The 19,415-nt window shown below is 40.2% G+C and overlaps 1 protein-coding gene and 1 non-coding gene across 8 annotated transcripts in view; one reads left to right on the top strand and one right to left on the bottom strand.

Annotated features, from left to right (window-relative positions):
* Positions 1-1,565: 1,565 nt before the first annotated feature.
* Positions 1,566-1,637, top strand: trnaq-uug (transfer RNA glutamine (anticodon UUG)). The gene has a single exon. It is a non-coding gene; the product is annotated as a tRNA-Gln (tRNA).
* Positions 1,638-2,229: 592 nt separating this feature from the next.
* Positions 2,230-19,415, bottom strand: part of LOC129352611 (tensin-2-like) — a 28,621-nt gene continuing 11,435 nt past the window's right edge. For 2 of the 7 annotated variants that reach the window (XM_055021686.1, XM_055021732.1), the window contains 24 exons: positions 14,578-14,610; positions 14,441-14,490; positions 13,871-14,054; positions 13,734-13,784; positions 12,892-13,014; positions 12,730-12,794; positions 12,181-12,264; positions 11,990-12,102; positions 11,793-11,853; positions 11,552-11,627; positions 10,676-10,805; positions 10,074-10,139; positions 9,866-9,982; positions 8,370-9,776; positions 8,100-8,250; positions 7,127-7,992; positions 6,870-7,001; positions 6,346-6,438; positions 6,057-6,134; positions 5,877-5,954; positions 5,628-5,796; positions 5,364-5,432; positions 4,982-5,011; positions 2,230-3,683 (listed from right to left, as the gene is read on the bottom strand). In XM_055021686.1, coding sequence (XP_054877661.1) covers positions 3,539-3,683; positions 4,982-5,011; positions 5,364-5,432; positions 5,628-5,796; positions 5,877-5,954; positions 6,057-6,134; positions 6,346-6,438; positions 6,870-7,001; positions 7,127-7,992; positions 8,100-8,250; positions 8,370-9,776; positions 9,866-9,982; positions 10,074-10,139; positions 10,676-10,805; positions 11,552-11,627; positions 11,793-11,853; positions 11,990-12,102; positions 12,181-12,264; positions 12,730-12,794; positions 12,892-13,014; positions 13,734-13,784; positions 13,871-14,054; positions 14,441-14,490; positions 14,578-14,610 — 4,371 coding nt within the window. In that variant the 3' untranslated portion in view covers positions 2,230-3,538. Of the gene's footprint in view, positions 3,684-4,981; positions 5,012-5,363; positions 5,433-5,627; positions 5,797-5,876; positions 5,955-6,031; positions 6,135-6,345; positions 6,439-6,869; positions 7,002-7,126; positions 7,993-8,099; positions 8,251-8,369; positions 9,777-9,865; positions 9,983-10,073; positions 10,140-10,675; positions 10,806-11,551; positions 11,628-11,792; positions 11,854-11,989; positions 12,103-12,180; positions 12,265-12,729; positions 12,795-12,891; positions 13,015-13,733; positions 13,785-13,870; positions 14,055-14,440; positions 14,491-14,577; positions 14,611-19,415 lie in introns of those variants that run through there. The other 5 variants (XM_055021716.1, XM_055021723.1, XM_055021692.1 and 2 more) reach the window with 4 other exon arrangements.

The following is a 19,415-nucleotide window of genomic DNA, read 5'->3' as shown; positions in this document are numbered from 1 at the left end:
ACAAAGGCCTTAAAGATTGTTGAAGTTCCTCTCATACTTTAGCATTAAAGGGATTTTTTTGGACTCAACATGAAAGATTAAAGGTTAGTTGCCTTAATTATCTAATAACATCACTAAAACAAATTTAGTTATCAGACTCTGGGGGGAAAAGTATATGAATATTTACCATACATAATGATCTAGCTTATTAATGTGGTGAGAAAGTCGCAGACAAAATGGAAAGCACAGCTCCCTCTAGTGGATGCATGCATGGAAGATACAATCACACAAATGCTGCTCCCTGCGAAAAAACTGCATCATAAAATTTAATGACTTTTTAAACTCATAACTACTTATCAGTAAAGAAATAAAATAACATTTCCAGCAAGTACAAATAATTCTTTTAAACTGCTGTTTCCAAGCAACTGAAGATTAAGAAGCATGACATCAATACATGTTTGGCACAAACAGAGAAGTTTGTTCTTTTACCTGTGGTGCTAAAACAAGAACAAAGTTGCTCCTGGCAAGGACGTTTTGTGCCTCACATCAGCTCGAGTGCAGAACTTTTGGAAGTCCTCATACTTTCCCTTTTCTCCGTCACTCGTGCAAAATAGTTGTCTGACACCACATAAAAAAAAGGTTCTGCCCAGACACAGTCTGAACAGCACGCTGCAAGACCAGAATGATGTCAATTTGTATTTTCCCCTGGGAGTGGGAGAATGAATGTCTCTGGTCTTGTGGAGAATGCAGAGGCCTTTGCGAAGAATCACCCAGGTTGCCACACAGTCTGGAACATTTGCAATTATTGCATTTCATATTTGTGAAAATGAGATGCGTGAAACTTGCTGGGACCAGAAACTTTGTAAAGAACTGAGAATTGTGGATAGTGTGCATTGGTCTAAAACTGTCTGGACTTTTGACAAGATGAATGTGCGGGGATTTTAAAAAGTATGATAATAAGATTCATTACCACAAAATAGAGGGATCAGACTTTCAGAAAAATCTAAAGGTTATATAATCTAAAATAGTTAATCTAAAAGTGACGCAATAAAACAATACACTTATTATCTGTCAATCTCTTTTTGACACTGTTGTTGACACACTAGCTAGCACATATCGCAGTTCAAAGACTGAACACAAGCACCACTGATACATCACATAAGGCATACTTTTATTTTGAAAGCCTCGCTTTTATTTTGGTAAACTGAACAGAAACTAGTACAGATAATGAAAATCAAAGGTAACTGAAGGACATTGTTGATAACTATTTAACGCGACTCCTTAGCATTGCACTGATTATGTCCACAGTAGTCGATAGAGACTTAAACCTCTTTTTTTATGCGTGTAGCAGGCATTTGGATGTCACACTCCCGGCGGAAGCCGTTTTCACATGATAGCAACTTTCAAGCGTGGTGCTAGCCGAGCTAGCATAAGTTAGCTAACAGAAAATAATATAAAAAAAAAAGAGTCTCCGAATCGTCGACAAATTCAATGTTTGATTACATGTGGAAAGTTATGTCAATAACAGCCCCCTTCGTCGACACTAGAGGTTCATATGATGATATGAGATGCGAGTGCACGCAGTTGGTCCCATGGTGTAATGGTTAGCACTCTGGACTTTGAATCCAGCGATCCGAGTTCAAATCTCGGTGGGACCTCGTCTTTTTATCCCCAATCGGAAAGAGAGCGTCACCATAGGTGGGTAAAACGCCCATTAAAGAGGACCACTACTTCACCCTATTTGTACTCAAGTAAAACTAAAACGCAGCCTTCTCAGCGAGCACACGAGTAAATAAGTCATGTAAAAATGCAATTCAAGTACTGAATAATTGATTTAATATTTAAAAACGATGTCATCAGACAGAAATATAAAGGTATGTAGAAATTCTGGTATTTTAAAAAGAAATCAGATTACAGCTATTCTCATTCAATGCAAATAAATAGCATTGAGGTTGAGAAAACAGTTTTCCAAAAAGGTTTATATTTCTTCAACATAAATGTATGAAATCAAATACTTACTGTATATAGTATTCCTCTGGTGAAAACAAGCATGTGAAGTAAAACGATTCCAAAGAAAATTTTCCCCCCAAAAGTTTCTCAAGTAAACGTAACGTTGCCAGCCAATCATTAATGTGAAAGGTTGGACCGTGAAAAATGTCCCATTATGGAGTATAGAAGGGGAAAAAAACATGATGGCGAATTGAGAAGTGGTAAAATTGTACACAGGAATGATGAAACACACAGCTCCACTTGTATTTAGGACTTTGGTTTAATATTCTGGGCAAATGTGACAAACATCATCCCTTCATTCTTTGTAACATGTCAAATACCTCAAATATATTACTTTTTAACATACACATCCCATATGAAAATAAGGATTATACTGTCAGTTGTATAAAAGTACCAAAGAGATACATGTAGAAAATAAGGAAAAATTATGAAAACATAACTTTGGTTTTAGGCTGCATTTCTCTCCAAAGCAAGGCATTCCCCAACATGGTTCATGAATGTATATGTCTATAAAAGATCAAAAGAGATATCGGTAAAAGTTGTCTATTTTACTGCAACTGTAGCTATTTAATCCAATTTATTTTCGTCTCACACAAATGTGTTGCCTTATTTTTCAGGGTTTTACTGAAGGCGTTTGCTGCTGATTTTCCAGAGTTAGCAAATTAAGATCTAAATGTCTTATATTTATTTCCTAAAACTAATGGTGTGTTAAAGAAGTGACTCTTTCATGAAATACATTTATAAGATAAGTTATTGTGTTTAGGTTAGAGATAAAATGCATCTTAGAACTGATCAGGGTTAAAAAGCTGTCAATGCAATTGCAATATTATATTCAATTCCATGTTTTTTTCTGTGTGATAACTGTGTTTAAAGATGAATTATTTGGATGTAGTAAAAAATATGTTTTCAGTGTGAAGGATTTTATTTTTCTGATTTTCTGGCCTTATGTTTCTACAAAGTCCTTTCTTTAAAAATAACCAGAATATTCACTTTAAATCACTTACGCTTCTCTGTCTTACATTACATTCAGAAGACATCTGCATTTCGACCACTTTGAAACTTTTCTGCCATGTTATTCACATGAATCTCTTTCTGTATAGCTTTAAAATTCTATGTCTAGATAAAGATATGTGGTAAATGGGTTGTCTTTGACGTAATTTTTGTATTCTATACCATATGTGGTGCCTGAAACACAGTGAAGATATAAAAGAAAAAAAAATCACACAAACACTCTAAAAAAACAAACAAAAAAAAAACAACTCATGTTTCAATCTCATTTGGCAATGTCAGGCCAATCTTTGGCTTTTTCAACAACTCCTATATGACTTCCTGCTCTGCAAATTTACTTCAAAACAAGACATCGTGCAATAAAAACCCATTCTATAAAATTGGATTGTGATACAAAAACAGTCACACGACATTGCACAAAAGTGCTAACTGCATAAAGGCAAAGAAAAATATAGCTTCTGAAAAAAAACACTCATTTAAAAATGTGTCAAAAGCATCTTGTGATGCTTAAATAGTGCATAATTTCCAATGACTCTGCTCCTCATCTTCGTAGCTGTGGTCCTAGCATGACTTTGTTGATGAAGTTGACGATGGCCACAGCTGGCTGCTCAGGATCCATCTCTGCAAACAGGTGACACACATTCTCTGTTGTCGTCCCGGTCCGCCTCGCCACAAAGCCGAACATCCTGCGAAAGAGACGGGTCAACAAACCACTCTGCTGTGCATCTGTATGGGCAGTTTTACCTCCACCATGAAATCACCAAAGTCGGAAATTATAGGTACGGGCTACTTTGGAAACCCGTGTTTTAGTTTTTGCCATCCTGTAAGTGTTTTCTACACATGTGGCCCAATTTTTTTCCTACAGCTCTGGAAAAAATGGGTAGCCCACTGCACTGAACCGCATTGGAAATGCCATGGTTATTCCACCAAATATTTATTTCTGAACTCTTCCTGGTTTGAAATATATGAAGTTGTTTTCTGTGCATTATGTGAAGTCTGAAAGCACTGCATCTTCTTTGTTATTTTGACCATTTCTCATCTTCTACAAATAAATGCTAAACTGTTGCCTGGAATGTCAGAGACATGTTTTCAGTAGTTCATAGAATTAAAAACCAATGTTCATTTTACTCAAATATATATCTAGAAAAAGTAAAATCAGAGAAACCGATCATTTTAAGTGGTTTAGAATAATATTTATAGACCTAAAAATATCCTGACAAAAAGGGAAATTGTTAAACAACTCATACATATTTTTCAGCTCTCTGTTTTCACACTTTAGCGGCTTCATTTTAAAGAGTGCCTTTATACATTTGACTCTCTTACTTAGCATATCAAGAGAAATGTATGTCTTCCAAGGTCCCACACACTTAAATTACCCTCAGTGCCTTTGGCGTATGCTAGTATATGATGGTTTTATAAAGCCCTGCACGCACTCTTCTTGAGCTAACCTGATGGCCATATGAAGTCTGGAGGTCTACAGCTGTTGAATTTGTAAAAAAGCTGATGACTTCTGTGCACTATGTGCCTCAGCAGCTGCTGGCCCGACTTTGTGATTTTACTTGTTATCGCCAATCTGATTCACATCCATTTCTTCACATCCTTGTGGAGAGGAGTGCAGAATACAGACTAGTAAGGAATTTAAATGACTAGATTTGTTACACAGGTGAAATTCTATGGTTGCCATGTTGGTATTCACTTTAATTATCTGAATATTCTGCATACACCATCCCCTTTGATGAGGCATTTCAAATTACTTGAAAGAAAATAACACATATTATTGTGAGTAAGTTTTGCTGTTATAAATGCAAATACGTGCTTTCACACACAGATTTAGTTTCCCTCGCCTGTCCAGCTGATAGAAAACAAAATTTATTTTCAGAATTGATTCAGGCAAAAAGACATGCAAAACTTACAAACACACACGGTGACAGCAAAAAAAACAAAACAAAAAAGAAACCCCACACAACATAACACAAGCACTTACTTGCTAGATGTGCTATCAGAATTAGTCCACCTGAAGCAAGGACACACAGGGACACAGACAAAACATCCAGGTACATGAAATACACATAAAAATAGGAGGTAGTTTCTAAATGCACTTGTTAGAAATTAGAGTTTATGTACGTATATGTCTTAGTGAAACCACAGAAAAGCTGCTCAAAAGTAGAACTTATGCTAAACATTTTTTTAGTAAAATTTTAAAGTAGGCCTATACAGAAAGCATCTTTTACATCAGCAGCATGGGCACTTTTGTCATGGCATTCCTTAAAGGCAGCGGACGTAAACAACTGCATATAGGGAAGCGGCCTGATACCGGTTTCTGTTTTCACAAAATGCAGTGTCAGTGTGTGTCTGCTTTTTCAAACCTCTGATTTTGTGGGTCCAGACTGCTGAAAGTGACACTGCTGATTGGGTAATGCCGCCTAAAGAACACTCTGCACAGACAACAAAGAAAACATGACAAGTCTCTTGATGACATTTGCACGAGGATCATGCATGTTTGCTGGGGACATCTCCATCGGAACTCAAAGAATTAGACGTTAATATTAATCTCGTTTCATCAGGACAGCTTGTCATGACGCATGTCTTATGTGTAAGCGTGCGAAAAATGTTCACTATGTAAAAAGTACCTTCTTTTACTGTCAGTCAGGGTGATCCCTTGTGAAGACACTTTGAAGTGGACCACTGTTGGTACTGGGCGTGGATTTAGAGCCTTTGTACACTTGATCGCCTTGGAAACAGCCTCTGGCCCCGTTAAAGACTCTGTTTCCACCGAATTCAGGTAGAACACGTTGCATGCTGAATCAGTGCAAAAATGCAAATGATATACGTGAGGTCAAAGATACATTTTGAGCAGTTTTAGATGTTCTGTATTGTACCTGCTCCTTGTTTAAGGAGGTCAGCAGCAGTACTAGTATTTGTTGCACTTTGCATCTCCTGAAGCTCCCCAACCAAATCTGAAATATGGTAGACTTTAGCTACTTTACCAAAAAACAAATTGTAGCATCATTCATAGCAGATTTATAAAATATACCTAGATTTGAGCTTGAAAATACTACCTTTGTCTGGGATGTGGAGGGCACACGGCAGAGAGATGGGAGTTATTGAATGTTGGTACACCAGAGCAGATAGGCTTCCTGAGACAAAGGGAGAAGAACAAAAGAAACAAATAGCTTTCACATCAGTGAGAGATTTGAAGAGATTAAAACAATGAATACAGGCAGTCCCAATTAAATAACAACACCTAAAGGCTTATACTAACTACTTTCTATAACTAATCAGCTTTATGTCCAATAAAAAAACAGAATATATTAAGCATAATGCAGTTAGATCTACAAAATAACTGACCGAAGTAGGACTCATTCTGACAGCCCTTGATCTTCACTCCCCGTGGCCCTGTCTCGATGAGGAAGTGTCTCACCAGCTGTTCCACAGGGTCCCCTGTGAAACAGGAGAAAAAGAGGAAAAAAGAAGACAGACTGTCATGCTGTCTGGAGTGTGTGTGGTATTCACCAGCTAGATCAACTTCAGAACTGTCTGATATACACTACTGCAATGGACAAGAAGAAATGGACTGACAAAAACAGGTCATGCAGCATGTTGTAATCATAAATAAATTAGATGTCAGAAAGGATGTGCAACCCTCTCTCTCACTCTCTTGTTAGTTTTAGTCTAGTCATCCATCCCTTGTCTTCTGCCTGTCTGAGTCTAGCCACCATACAAAGGCTCAAACCAGCTGCTTATAATCAGGATGTTTTTCTTTGAGTAAATGACGTTTTCAGCGTTATCTGACCAATAGACTTTATGTGTAATTATATGAAGTAAAGAAATACATAAATACTTAATATGCAAAGAAAGTGTGGAAAGAGTACCTTTGTTTCCAGTGATGTTGGCATTGGGAGGAGGAGTGGCCACCTTAAGAGCGAGGCCATAAGCCCCCTGGAATGAGTTACTGTCTCTAATGAGGAAAGCCCCGGGATCCTTGTCCTTCAACACAGCTATGGCTGTCGTAGAAAACACAAATCAGTGACCTGGTAAACTTTTTTCCTTACCAAGCCATTTACAGGTTCTTTGAAAAATAATAAATCAAAACATGGATGGTACTTTCTCTGATCTTTGCGATCCTTACCTTGGTCTCTGGAGATGCCCGGTTTGTACCAATATTTGGAGCTGTCCTGAACAAACTTAGAATTGACCCTTGTCTCTGCCTCTTCTAAGTAGCTGTGTTGTGCAGATTCCCTTCTTTGCTCTCCCACAGCAGGAGAAAAAGTAACATGGTGCACTGGTGAAGGACACGAGGAAGTGTGGAGTAAAGCAATATGTCCATTCGGGGACACTGCTGTGGGGGAAAATCGCTTTTTCTCAGGAAGTGGTGGTTGGATGGCGGGGATTGTTACGGCAGTGTATCCAGTGTATGGCACACGAGGAACATTTAGCAATGAGTAATAGTACGAGGCGAGGGGAAAGGTGGGTGTATGGTATCCATCTGGCACTGGTGAAGGGGGTTTAGTGTCTGCTGAGATGTCTTGGTCTGGGATAAGTCTATGTCCTGCTTTGTCATTTGCAGAGCTGAAGCGCTGAGGAGAAGACTGTTTATCTGGAGAGCCGATGGGAGCATAAGAGGTAGGAGAGGAAAGACTAGAACTTAGATTGTTAGAGGGATTCGTGTTTAAGCTTTTATTGCTTAAACATGAAGCTTCAGATGAAAGATTTACTGGAAGGGCAGTCCCATTGAGTTGAACTTGAACTGGAGGGAAGATGACAGTGGCATAGTTTGATTTGGTCTTTTCATCCAAACTTCCCTTAACCTCAGCAACTGCAAGCTCATTGTCACCTTTCAAAAAAGGTTCTGCTGATGTGTTTGTAGGATTTGCAGATACTGTTGAATTCTGGGTTTGTTCGTTTGATTGCGGTGTGACAGGTTTGCCTGTATTTGTGTCAGACTCCAAATGGGTTCCAGCCTCTAGGCTTTGAATGGAGCTATCAGCATTTGCACTAATAAAAAAGCAAAACATGGGACAAATTGAGCATTTATACTTATCTTAAGACATGGAACTTCATTACCAGTGTCAGGAAATATCTAAACAAAAAGATTTACCAACCTGTCTTCTGTGTGAGTTGGGCTGATGCTGTCAATAACTGTGTAGTCATGATCAGAGTCCCTTCCAGGGGTGCTTGACTGACAGCGAACATCAGATTTACTCTCTGAGTCTTGAGGTATATCGTCTTCTGCAACAGTCTTTGCTTTTTCTACTTTGACAGGAGATATTTTAAATTGTGAAACAAAGTAAATATAGAAAACACTAATAGAACCAACAATGCAGGCTAAATTCAACAGAGAAATATCAAAATCCTAACAATTAAATATTCACCTTTGTGCTGCTCAGTGTGTGACTGCTCTCTGGATCCCAATGGGATATCAGGCAGCCTTCCCCTTCCTGGAGATGGGCTACTTGCTGGCATAGGTGACACTGATCCAGAGTGATATCCTGAGGCATAACCCCGGCTTTCACGGCTTTCAGATGGAGAAGACTGGTAGGGAGCACAGGGGCATGAGTGTCGGGGCTGGAGAGGGGTGTGGTACCCACTGCTGGCTCCATCCCTTACATCCATCAAAGACTGAGGAACGGGGTAGTTTTGATCCTGTGCAATAGCAAATCTAGGCTGCTCTAGATTTGAGACCTGGTCCAAAGTAGAGTGGTAGAGATGAAATGCCGGCTGCGATGACTTGCTTTGCCAGAGCTCTGCTTCTCTTGTCAGCTCCCATGGCTTTTCTGTTCCCCAAAGTAGAGGTGCCTCTCTCGGTCGTTGTACCCCAGCTTCGTTTGGCCAGTGTGTGTTTTCAGCTTGGTCTGAGTGCAGTTGTTGAAACACGTTAACTGAGGTTGATGGATGTTCGCGCCTGCTGGAGCAGTCTTGACAGTGGCAATAGGAGGAAGATTTGGGCGAACTGACGAAAACCTCTCTGTAAGGGCTTCCAGGCTGTGGTTGGAGGGAGGGGCGAGAGCCTGATCCATGGTCGGGATAGTGTAAGAGGTGACATTCCTCTCCCGGGTAGCATCTGTTTGAAGCAGGCAAAGTGTGACTGTGAGTGAGGGCATGCTCTGGGTTTGGGTAAGGGTAGCATGGCCTGTTGAGGCAGGGCAAGGATGGAGGATGGATCGGACGGTCCCATGTTAACTCAGCTACAGGATGAGCGCTATGGCGATGGCAGAGCTCCATAATGGCTGAATGGGGAGGAGGAGACATAGATTTGGAGGGTAGGGCTGGCAGTGTTTGGCTTTTTGGATGCTTTCTAATGCTGTTACAATGTCCAACAAATCGGCCATTAGGAAGACAGAGATCTCTGTCCCTCTCCCATCCTGCATCACTACATCTTGTAGCTTCTTGACCACAGCAGGAGTGCTCTTGTCTCATAACCCCTGAACTTGAAAGGTCTCCATCATCCAAAATTGCTGTTTCTCTATCCCTCTCTCTCTGTTTCCTCTTCTCCTTTGCCTTATCTTCCACATCTTCTTTCCTCAGTGGGCAGTCAGGGTCTTCTCTCTCAGAACAGGTAATCGACAGAGATGTTTCACTCAGTTGATCAGAAGACACTGCAGAGCCTCTGGGACTACAATTGAATGTGAATGGTTGTGGTCTGGGGGCAGACTGGATCTGGGGCTTCACAGTTGGGCTGCTAGTAAGGCATCCATTTGGTGAAGTTGCACCTGGTCCACGTCGCTTCCTCACTTGTGCATACAAGCTGCCATCTAAAGGACCTCTCGTGTGAGCGATATCTGATGGAATGGTAAAGACAAGCATAGCTTATGTTACCTCTGATTTTAATATTAAGTTTTGAGACTGTTGCAGTTTGAATGTTTCTTACTTTCCATGCTGTCTTCATGGTGAAGATTTAAGTTTTCATAGGAATCCCATTTGACCACTGGGTCTGAGGTTTTGTAGTCTACTTTAACAGAAGAGTCGTTTTTGCGATATTCTCGACCTTTTAAAGCATATAAATTGAAACGAAGTGAAACACAAACCACAATTTAATATACAAATATGTGCAGTAACAGACAGAAAGATGAAAATACCTTTGAGTTTTTCTGGACTGTTTGCGAAGATGAACTCCACCGTAGCGTCTGGAGGGAATCTGTCATCTGCAGAAAGATGAGAACAAAGACGGAGACTAAAATATCCAGAGCATAACCGCAGAGAGTGAGAAAAATGTCAACCAGAGGGTGAGATCTATGAAGCGGAAAAAAACAAACTTAATAAATAAATAAATGCTGCTTTTACTCTTTTTAGAATAGAAACAGAAAGAGCCAGAAGAATGAGAATGGTTTTAATAAATAGAGCAGAACACATTAGAACACCTATCATCTGAAACAAGCTTTGTTTTTTAAATTGAAGTCTCACTGTGGGCAATATTATTCTACAAATCATACTATTTACATGTGTCTACATATAATACTGAGGGACTACTATGACACTGTAAATAGAGGTTCCATAGGTAAGCATTTCTGTCATCTAAGCTGAGCAGAGGAGAAAGTGGCTCTTGATTCATGTTGTCAAGCTAGCAGCACAATTGCACAACAGGACTGCCATTTGTTCATTTGTAATACTCATCAAAACATTTTAGTGTTGCAGAGATGCTGAATATTCTCAGCGTGCTCCAGGGATGCACGCCTCATACCTGTGCAGGCCAGGTCCAGTTCCGTCTTTCCAAACCACAGCTGTGCTCCGTGAACTGTGCAGGTGTGGAACTGGACTCTGAACACAACCTCCCTCTCAGCTGCTCGGCTCCGTCGGTGGTAGCACTTCACCTAAAGAGGCAGGAGAGCAGAAATTGAGGATAATTTCAGGTGAAAAAGATCTCAAATTTAAAATGTAATTTTAAATTAGGTATAATTATTGTTTTAGGTGACTAAGGGCCTGCTGCTGTATTATTTTTTTCACCCACTGCATGCTGCAGGATTCTAGATGTGTCCTGTGTACAGGTCCATCCAATGCTCAATTCTCAATGCTCAAGAAAACGTCTCACAGCAATGCGTGTCTACCACTGTGTTTCAGCATGGAGGGGGTGTTCAGAGAGATGTGCATTGTTATTTGCAATGTCACTGTTCACCACACATAGTGTTGAGAAGAAAGGCCAAAAAGTAACATCTTAGTCTCATCCAACCAGAGCGACTTCTTAGACAAACTCTCTTTAGTAATCCAGTCACATTTCTTAGATCAAACTGAATTTTATTTAGAGCTTACAGAGTAAATGGGGGTAGAATATAAATGTAATACAAAACACTTCAACGTTTTTAATTGTTGAAGCATTTGAAAACAATTTATAACTTTCTTTCCACTTCACCAACATGCGCTAATTTGTGTTATTCTGTTTCATAAAATGCCAATGGATGAACTGAAGCTTGCATCCGTAGCATTATAAAATATGGAAAAGCTCACGAGTTACTCATATCTTTTGTAAAGCATCATACCTACATGTGATTACAAATGGGATTCAAATCAAATAAAATTTTTGGGCTCAGTAAAAAATGGTTCTTAATCAGACAAAACTTACCATAATATCACCCTTTAATAGTAGAGCTGGCTCCATAGTCACACACAGTTTCCTTGCTCTAGAGCTCTGAGGATCACTGTGAGCATGTGAAAAATACCAAAAAAAGTAGATTTGATTAAAAGATACATAAACCGACATGTTCCAGAGGCATGAAACACAGGTAACCACTACTTAATTAATGTAAGAACAGACATTCACCCATAGGAGGTGAGAGGTCACTGAAATATTGCAAAATACTCACTAGACACCGGAGGTGTAAGCCAGTTGTAAGGACTGGTAAATTTTCAGAAAAGGATAAAAACCTGCAAGAAAAGTTGTGGGGAGAAAAAAATTGCTGGGGAAGGCTTCACTTTGTTTTACATTTAAAGCTTAAAACACCGTTTATTTATTGTTCCACCCTTATAATCACTACAAAACTGCTGCAGAGCAGAAGCTGACCTCCTCCTGTCTGGAAGTTCGGTAATGAGGGAACAAGGATCTGATGAAGGAACAGAGGACTGCTGTTCATTTTGATGGAGCCCGACAGCAAGCTGCTGAAATAGTAGATGTACCTGTTAAAGAGAGAAGATGATGAGCGAAAATGTGATTAGGAAGGCGAAGTGACCTGCGGCGAATTATGAATACCAGACCTGCTCTGAGAGGGCTGCAAGGAGGAAGAGACTTTGTCTTCACAGAACTTCCTCATGGCCAACGTAGTGAGAGCCTGGTCTGCTCTGAGGGCACAAGAAAAACAGCTGGTTTAAATAGAGGCAAACATGCAAAAAAAAAAAAAAACAGTGTCTGGAAGGTGTGCCGATTAAAGTTATTGAGGTTTGTATGAAGAGAACATCAAAGGAGATTGGAGATTGAAGGTGAGCATCTACATTTTGCTCACTGTCCAAATCTCAAGGCCAGTACAGATGATAAAGACAGTTTAAAAAGTAAAACTCTTTAGTTAACTTATGTTCTTCTTTTAAAATCCTGTTTCAGCGCAAACTACATCTCATATACAAAGTGTTATATCACCTCTGGTCCTAATATTAATATTTATGACCACTCATGAAAGAAATCTAGAGAAATATTTAAAATGCTGCTCTTATATCTTCTTACGGTAATGGGAAATCAGCAAGTCAAAGCTTTACAAAAACTGGAGAGCGCTTTAATTATGTGTCTCAGTAGCTTATAATATTGCACATTACCCAGCTGATATCTTGCTGTAGTGCATGTACGCTGCCACTATCACCCCTGTCTTTCCTTTGTTTCCCTGTGAGAACAAAGACAAAAGGAGAAGCGGATTAGATTATTCACTCTCTTACATCTTTCACAACATATTAGCCAAAGCGCCTTTGTGCTGCACCCACTTTGCAGTGGAGAACCACGACGTTGTGAGGGTCAGAGGTCAGCCACGTCTCCATGGCCTTACAAATGGCGCAAATCCTGTCCAGGGGAGGGGCGTGCAGATCAGGCCAAGCATAATCCTGCACCTGGGCGTCAGAGGAGGATTGATGTTTAGAATTATTATATATCTTTTCACTGATGCAAAACCAAGTATTACAGTAACATAAATAATAAAAAAAAATGTCACAAAATGTTATCCCTCAAACATTTTAATAGTTTGTTTGGTTGAAGCTAAAATCTTCAAAATTTCAGTTTTGCGTGATTTTAAATCGGACATACTGGTAATATTTTTCATGGTTTGACAGTTTCTACACAATGAATTATGAAAAGCTCAATGTACATGTTGTCTCGAGTCTTTTGATCATTCTGTTAAAGCGCTGGATGTTTGTTTAAGGGCAGTTCTTCTTCCAGGAAGAACATCTCAAGTCTTCTGTTGACTCTAAAATATTTTCCCCCAATCTTCTCGTCAGCTCTGACCGGCATCCTGTCTCAGCAGAAGCATCCCACGGTTTGATACTTCATCCTGAGAACGGTGCGTTCAGAATGTTTTGCAGTGTTAGTGTCCCGTGCATTTGCCATCGGCCTCTTTTCTACTTTTCTGATTAGTGTCCTCTGACTGGAAACTATTCATTAATTTTCCTTCCACTGCAACAAATATCCACTACTCTGTTGTCATACCAAATCCGATGTCTGGTGTCTTCACAAACCAGAATGCAATCAAGTTCAGAGGGTATTGCAAACGTCTGTGAGAACCTTTATTGCTTAAATAGCACCTACCGCCAAATTCAAGAGGAAATACTCTTACCTTGGGGTTAAGCCTGGTGATGTCATGTCTCTTTTCTGATAAATTCAGAAGCTAGATAAACCCAGAAGCATGTGCAAATATCATTAACTGGTCAGGGGTTAGCTCTTTCATTATTTATATCAGTAGATGAAACTAACCAGAAACTTGTCCTGGTGCTTAGATTTGAGCATGGATGCCACCTCCTGCAGGTTTTGCCGGTACCTGTGCTCCTCCAGGTCTGGCACGAAGAAGACAGAGATGATTCTCTCTGTGATGTAAGTGAGATCGAAGTCGTAGTGCCCCTCCATCACATGTTCCATCACCTGTTCAACGCTTTTCCTCCTAGAGTGGATAGAAAATTCCACTCTTTAAGGCATCAGAAACAGACAACAGCGCCAAATCTAATGACATTCAAGTTCTAACATTGTTAAAACTAGACATTTTTGTAAACTTGAGGAAAAGACGAGGCTGAAACTGGAAAGGGAAGATACTAAAAGGCCTGGAGCGTTGCTGAGAGAGCAGAAAGAACTTCCTCGAGCGACAAAAATCTCCTGTATTCTCTACTTGTCTGGGCTAAAGAGTCCACAAATCCAAATAAGTGGAATTGCACTGGATAAAGTCGAAGTTGAAAAAGCTGTGTGTATACTTTTGAAGGCCACTGAACATCTGCTTTCATAAATACAAAAATACCCACGCTGGTCCCTCTGCGTGTCGAGGGGTTTTGCTACCTTGGTAAGGAGCCTCTCTTCTTCTGTGATACTGACTTTGTGGAGCTGTGCTGAGAAAGAAGACAGAAATGAGCAGTACTCTGCTGCAGTGAAACACAGTGAAGCACAATTAAATATTAAAATTTGTACAAACATACCAGATCTGGCACGGGGATGCAGGCGGTGGGCACCTGAGAGGAAAGGAAGCATATGGTTAGATTCTGCAGGAGTAAACAAAGGCATCCTTTCCCGCAGACGGGGAATAAATTAGCTCATTATCTCGTCATTTGTTTGATTTAACGCGCCTGGCTCCACTCCAGCAGCGAGAAGGAATGGAGAACAACTGTGAAACGAGACGGAAGGACATGAGCTGATGAGGAGGGCAATAAAATTCATTCCTCCGCTGTCATCTCCAGCAGATGGCTGGAAGACATTTTGGCATAAATATTGAAATCGCTCATGACAAAAATAAAAAAAAAAAAACTGTCAATTAAGAAATAAACTTATCAATACATGAAGATGTTGATCCTCTCTGAGAAGCAACTGAAAATACTTTCAGAGACTTCAATTATCCTTCTCTCTTAACTTTGTATGGTTTGTCATAAAGAATGAACGGACGGAGAATGGAAAATATATATCAAGTTTAATATGAATGCTTATATCTTTTTTATTTACCTTATAAAAAGATGGTATAGGGATCTACTGCTGCGGAAAGCCTGTACATGTGTTGTGCAGTCCTTCTACGCTTCTGATGACTCAACAATAACTCGAACATAAGGCAAACACACAAGGGAGCAGAGGCCCTTTGAAAAGAGCACAAAAACAATAAAAAAACTCCACTGTGCTGCCTCTTTTGCTCTGAACTGGTCATACTGAAATCTCCGCTAACTGGACAAATGTGAAAGTATTTAAAATGTACAATTTGTTATTTCTACTCAGCTCTATACTTTGAGTCAGAAAATGTGGGGACAGATCAGCTCATAAACTTTTGACCTCTTGAACAACGCGACGAACAGCTGAGCCGCAATCAGTGGTATCTCAGGGAAGCCAAACAACGAAGGTTAAATGGTGGCAAAACACTGACAGGTGTCAACTAAAAGAGAGACAAGTCAAGTTCCTGACAACAGCAGAGATTTACAACGAAAGCAACAGGAGAAAATGTTGATAAAAAGGAGAATTCCCATTGGAGTTCCTGATTGGTTGTAATAAATTAGGGTCCAAACTCCTTTTTTTAAGGGGCGATGGGGATAAAATACTTAGCATTTTATTAGGTACACTTGTTTAATTGATTGATAGAAGAAAGAGTGAAAAAGTGCGTGGCATCAACTGAATAATTTTAATAAATCTAGACAAGGTGACGATGCTTGAGCGTTGTAATGAAAGAAAAGGGGATTCAAGCGACCTTGAAAGTGGACCATTTTTCACAGCCAGCTTGAGTATTTCAGAAGCGACAGGGTTTACAACAGGTTCAGTGCATTCGGTTTACAGAAAATGGACCAAAAACAAAAACCAGAAAATGAGCTGCAGTTGTGTGGGTAAAAATGCCTTGCCAATGTCAGAAGTCAGAGAAGTCTGGGCAGAAAAGGAGGGCAAAACACAACCAAGGCGCGTCGGATGCACAATGAGGCTACATTAAAAAAAATTAGACCAGAGTTCACAGAGGCTGAGCAAAATTAGTGGACTGGATTTTAGCCGCAATACTCAGATGGTGCGTCAGAATTTGGTGTGAACAACAATGTGAGCGCGTAGTGTGAGCAGCGTAGGAGATAAGTGTTTTGCAGCGCCCCTTAAAGTTCAAATTGTAGCAATAACAAATGCGTAAAGGCAAAGAAACTACCATCATGCATCTGTTAAAATGTGAACAAGTGGAATAAATATTGAGAACAAGGCAGAAATTTCTTCACACTGCCACCAGAAGAAGTGGTGTGAGGATGAAGGAGGAATCTGTGGTATTTCGTCCAATAGATTTAAGATATTTGTAATATTTCTCACAGTCGTGATACTTCTTTGTTTTGTTTTTTTTTATTCACTGATTGTTGTACAACGTAAACCAAAAGCCTGAACTTTTATACCTTCATGTCTCCAGGCACAGATGGGCAGATCATCCACATGAACCCAAACGAATAAACACTGTGATCAAGCCATGGGGGGTAATTAAACAGGTTTAATAATGGTAATTGACAGAATATATTGAGTCCAGGAAGGAACAGCAAGGAGACACACCAAATGTACCCATGTAAAAATCCAAACATAAACACACGGGTGCACATGTAGTGCAAAAAAAAATTATATATATATATATATATATATACAGGTGAACCTTAGAGGCAGAAGAGCAGGACACCAATGTCAACAGGAAGCAATTTGCAACAGGATGTCAGAGTTAGTCGGCAGAGGTCCACAAACACACAGAAACATGCAGGGCAATGCGTGTGTGCTCGGTCGCTCTGCCAGCCACAGGGTCTTCATTAATGCATGCTGGAGACAACGGGAGTGGGGCCATCTGGTTCAGTTTGTCTTGTTCATAAGTTAGCATTTACTGAGGTGCCAGTGACAGCGCTCCATCCCTCCCTCCGTCAGGAGCAGAATAAATGTGGTGGACTGGCTGGTGAGTCCTGTGGTTCAAGTTTACTTATTTCTCCAGAAAGAAACTTTTTTTTTTTCATTCACTGGAAACTGTATGGAGATTTCCTGTTATTCTGAACGGAGATATTTTTGTTTTTCTCCGAAGGTTTAGTCTGTTAGCCGAGTACTTAAAAGAAAACATTTCATTTATTTTAAGAAATGTTCTCCTCTCTGCATAATAAATCTGCCAAGTGATTAATTTCAGTTCCATCAGACGTCGGATCTGGACTGATGTGAGTCTGAATGAGTCTAAAAATTAAATGTGAGGCAAACTACTGACATTCATTAATCTCTAAGTTTTATAACCTTGACCTATTCATTTTTTAATCTAAATGTAAGTCTTCTTAACCCTAACCCTAACCTTTTAGCCCCTTTGCCTCACAGTGAGAAGGTTCTGTGGATTCCAGGTTCTCTTTCAGTCTTTCACTTTCCAAAAACAGGCAGAATGTTATAAGGTGTGTGTGAATGTTATTTATCTTGTAGATTATTGAACTGTCCAGGTTGTTCTCTGTTGACTGATGACGATGGACACAAAGCAACCTCACAAGAATTCATTACAAAATGAATGGTTGGAAGGAAACACATTGTTTTCTTCCAACACAATATTTGAAATGAAAAGAAGAAATCTTGCTTAGTAATGTAGGCTGTGTCCTTTTCCTTTCAGATCTGTTTTGTCAGCCTGATGTCAATAAATAAATCCATTTATTGAGGTTTCAAAAACAAACCCACGATGTTGCGTCAAACCCACAATGCATCAATTTTCTCAGGCATGGATTGGTCCATTTTCCTCACAGGTTTGATGAAGCAAAACAACCCAACATTTTGTCGTGGTCTACTTGACTCCAGTCGATTGTTAAGCACTTGCAGTATTAAGACCTTAACGACATAACGTGCGTTCGCCTGATGACTGCCATGTCTTGCTTCGTGTTTTCAGAGAAAGCGAATCCGACACGTGGCTCTGTCAGAGCAGTGGAGGTGGGATCTACATGTGAATGTTGGAGACGTAAGCGTCGGCCGTTTCTCCCTGAGCTGACATCTCTCAGGGAGGAAAGAGGGAGAAGTGAGTAAGCCGTCCTGTCGGTATGAGGGAAAATGACCACAGCTCCTTCCAGATTCCATAGACTCATGAAAAGCTAAGACAAAATCCCTTAAAAAAAAAAAGAAACACAGAAAGTTCAAGTTTAGCTCAGGGAAATTTTAGGAGTGTCTGGAATAATTTCTGGAAGGCATGTGTCATTCATCTCTGCATTTTATCTTTCTGCTTTCATCATTTATTCCCAAATTATCACTCCTCCGCTCCCTTTCAGCCCCTCTTCGTCTTTCATCCATCTATGCCGCTGTTTGCAGTGCTTCAAGCAGGTCCTCATACCCTCTCCCCCCCACCCCTCACCCATTCAGGCAATGTTAGATGACAAACACCAGCCTGATAAATATCGCCACACGGAGCCAGCGCTCGTCACAAACAAACGGCTCCAAAGCAAGTAGAAGGGAGGGAGCGGGAGCTCAAAGCAAAACCAAACTATAAAGGGGATAGAGGGAACTTATCGGGAAAGAAGATGGGAGAGGGAATGGGGGGTGGGAGGGGGGAAACAGAGAGAGAGAAAACAAGGGAGAGTACTGAGTGGGAGAAAGATGTCAACAGCTGAACATGCCTCATGAGTCTCACACAGATTTAACAGCGCTATTTTAATAAGGCTTCTTATTTTAGACCAAATAGAATCCACCTCAAAAGACTTGAAAGCTTTGTTTGACTATTTGGATGTCAGTCGTCTCACAAATCCACTCACCTTCTTTGTCGTAATTATGGCGACACTTCTAAGTGGATTTGTGCCATGCAACCAGTTTATGGCTGTGGTAAATCACTGTCTTTAGTTGGCCTCGCTGCCCCTTTTTGGTCAAGAACGTTTAGCACCTGGACAATTACAATGAGACAACTCTCACATTCATACAAAGCACACAAAATGCGTTTAAGGTGTCATTCTTAAAGACCTAGCTTTAAGAATGTTCTACATCTATGGGGAGCAGCCTAATTCCCGGAATATTAATCTGCTTATCTCAGAAAATGAAAAGCAGAGGGTCAGAGTAAACATCTGAGGGATGCAACCGCACTTGTGGCCTGTGATACTCAGCCGTTGCCAGGGTGAGGGAGAGCAGTAAAGTTAAATTAAGCGTGATAATTATCTGCATGTGGCTCGTGATGTCAGTGATTATTACAAAAGCAATAATAAAGCGACTGCGATAAGCCGCCGCTGTTATTTCACAGAGATGTTCGTCGCGCCGGATATTTTTGTTTCTTTCCGACATCCGCTTCGGCCCGTCTTTACCCGCTGTGCTTTTGGCTTTCCGCTAATGTGCAGTGACACTTTGCGCT

Source organism: Poeciliopsis prolifica, unplaced genomic scaffold (genome assembly GCF_027474105.1).
Source record: "Poeciliopsis prolifica strain line A6 unplaced genomic scaffold, Auburn_PproV2 SCAFFOLD003, whole genome shotgun sequence".
Taxonomy (NCBI): Eukaryota; Metazoa; Chordata; class Actinopteri; order Cyprinodontiformes; family Poeciliidae; genus Poeciliopsis; species Poeciliopsis prolifica.
This window is presented reverse-complemented; position numbering and strand designations above follow the sequence as displayed.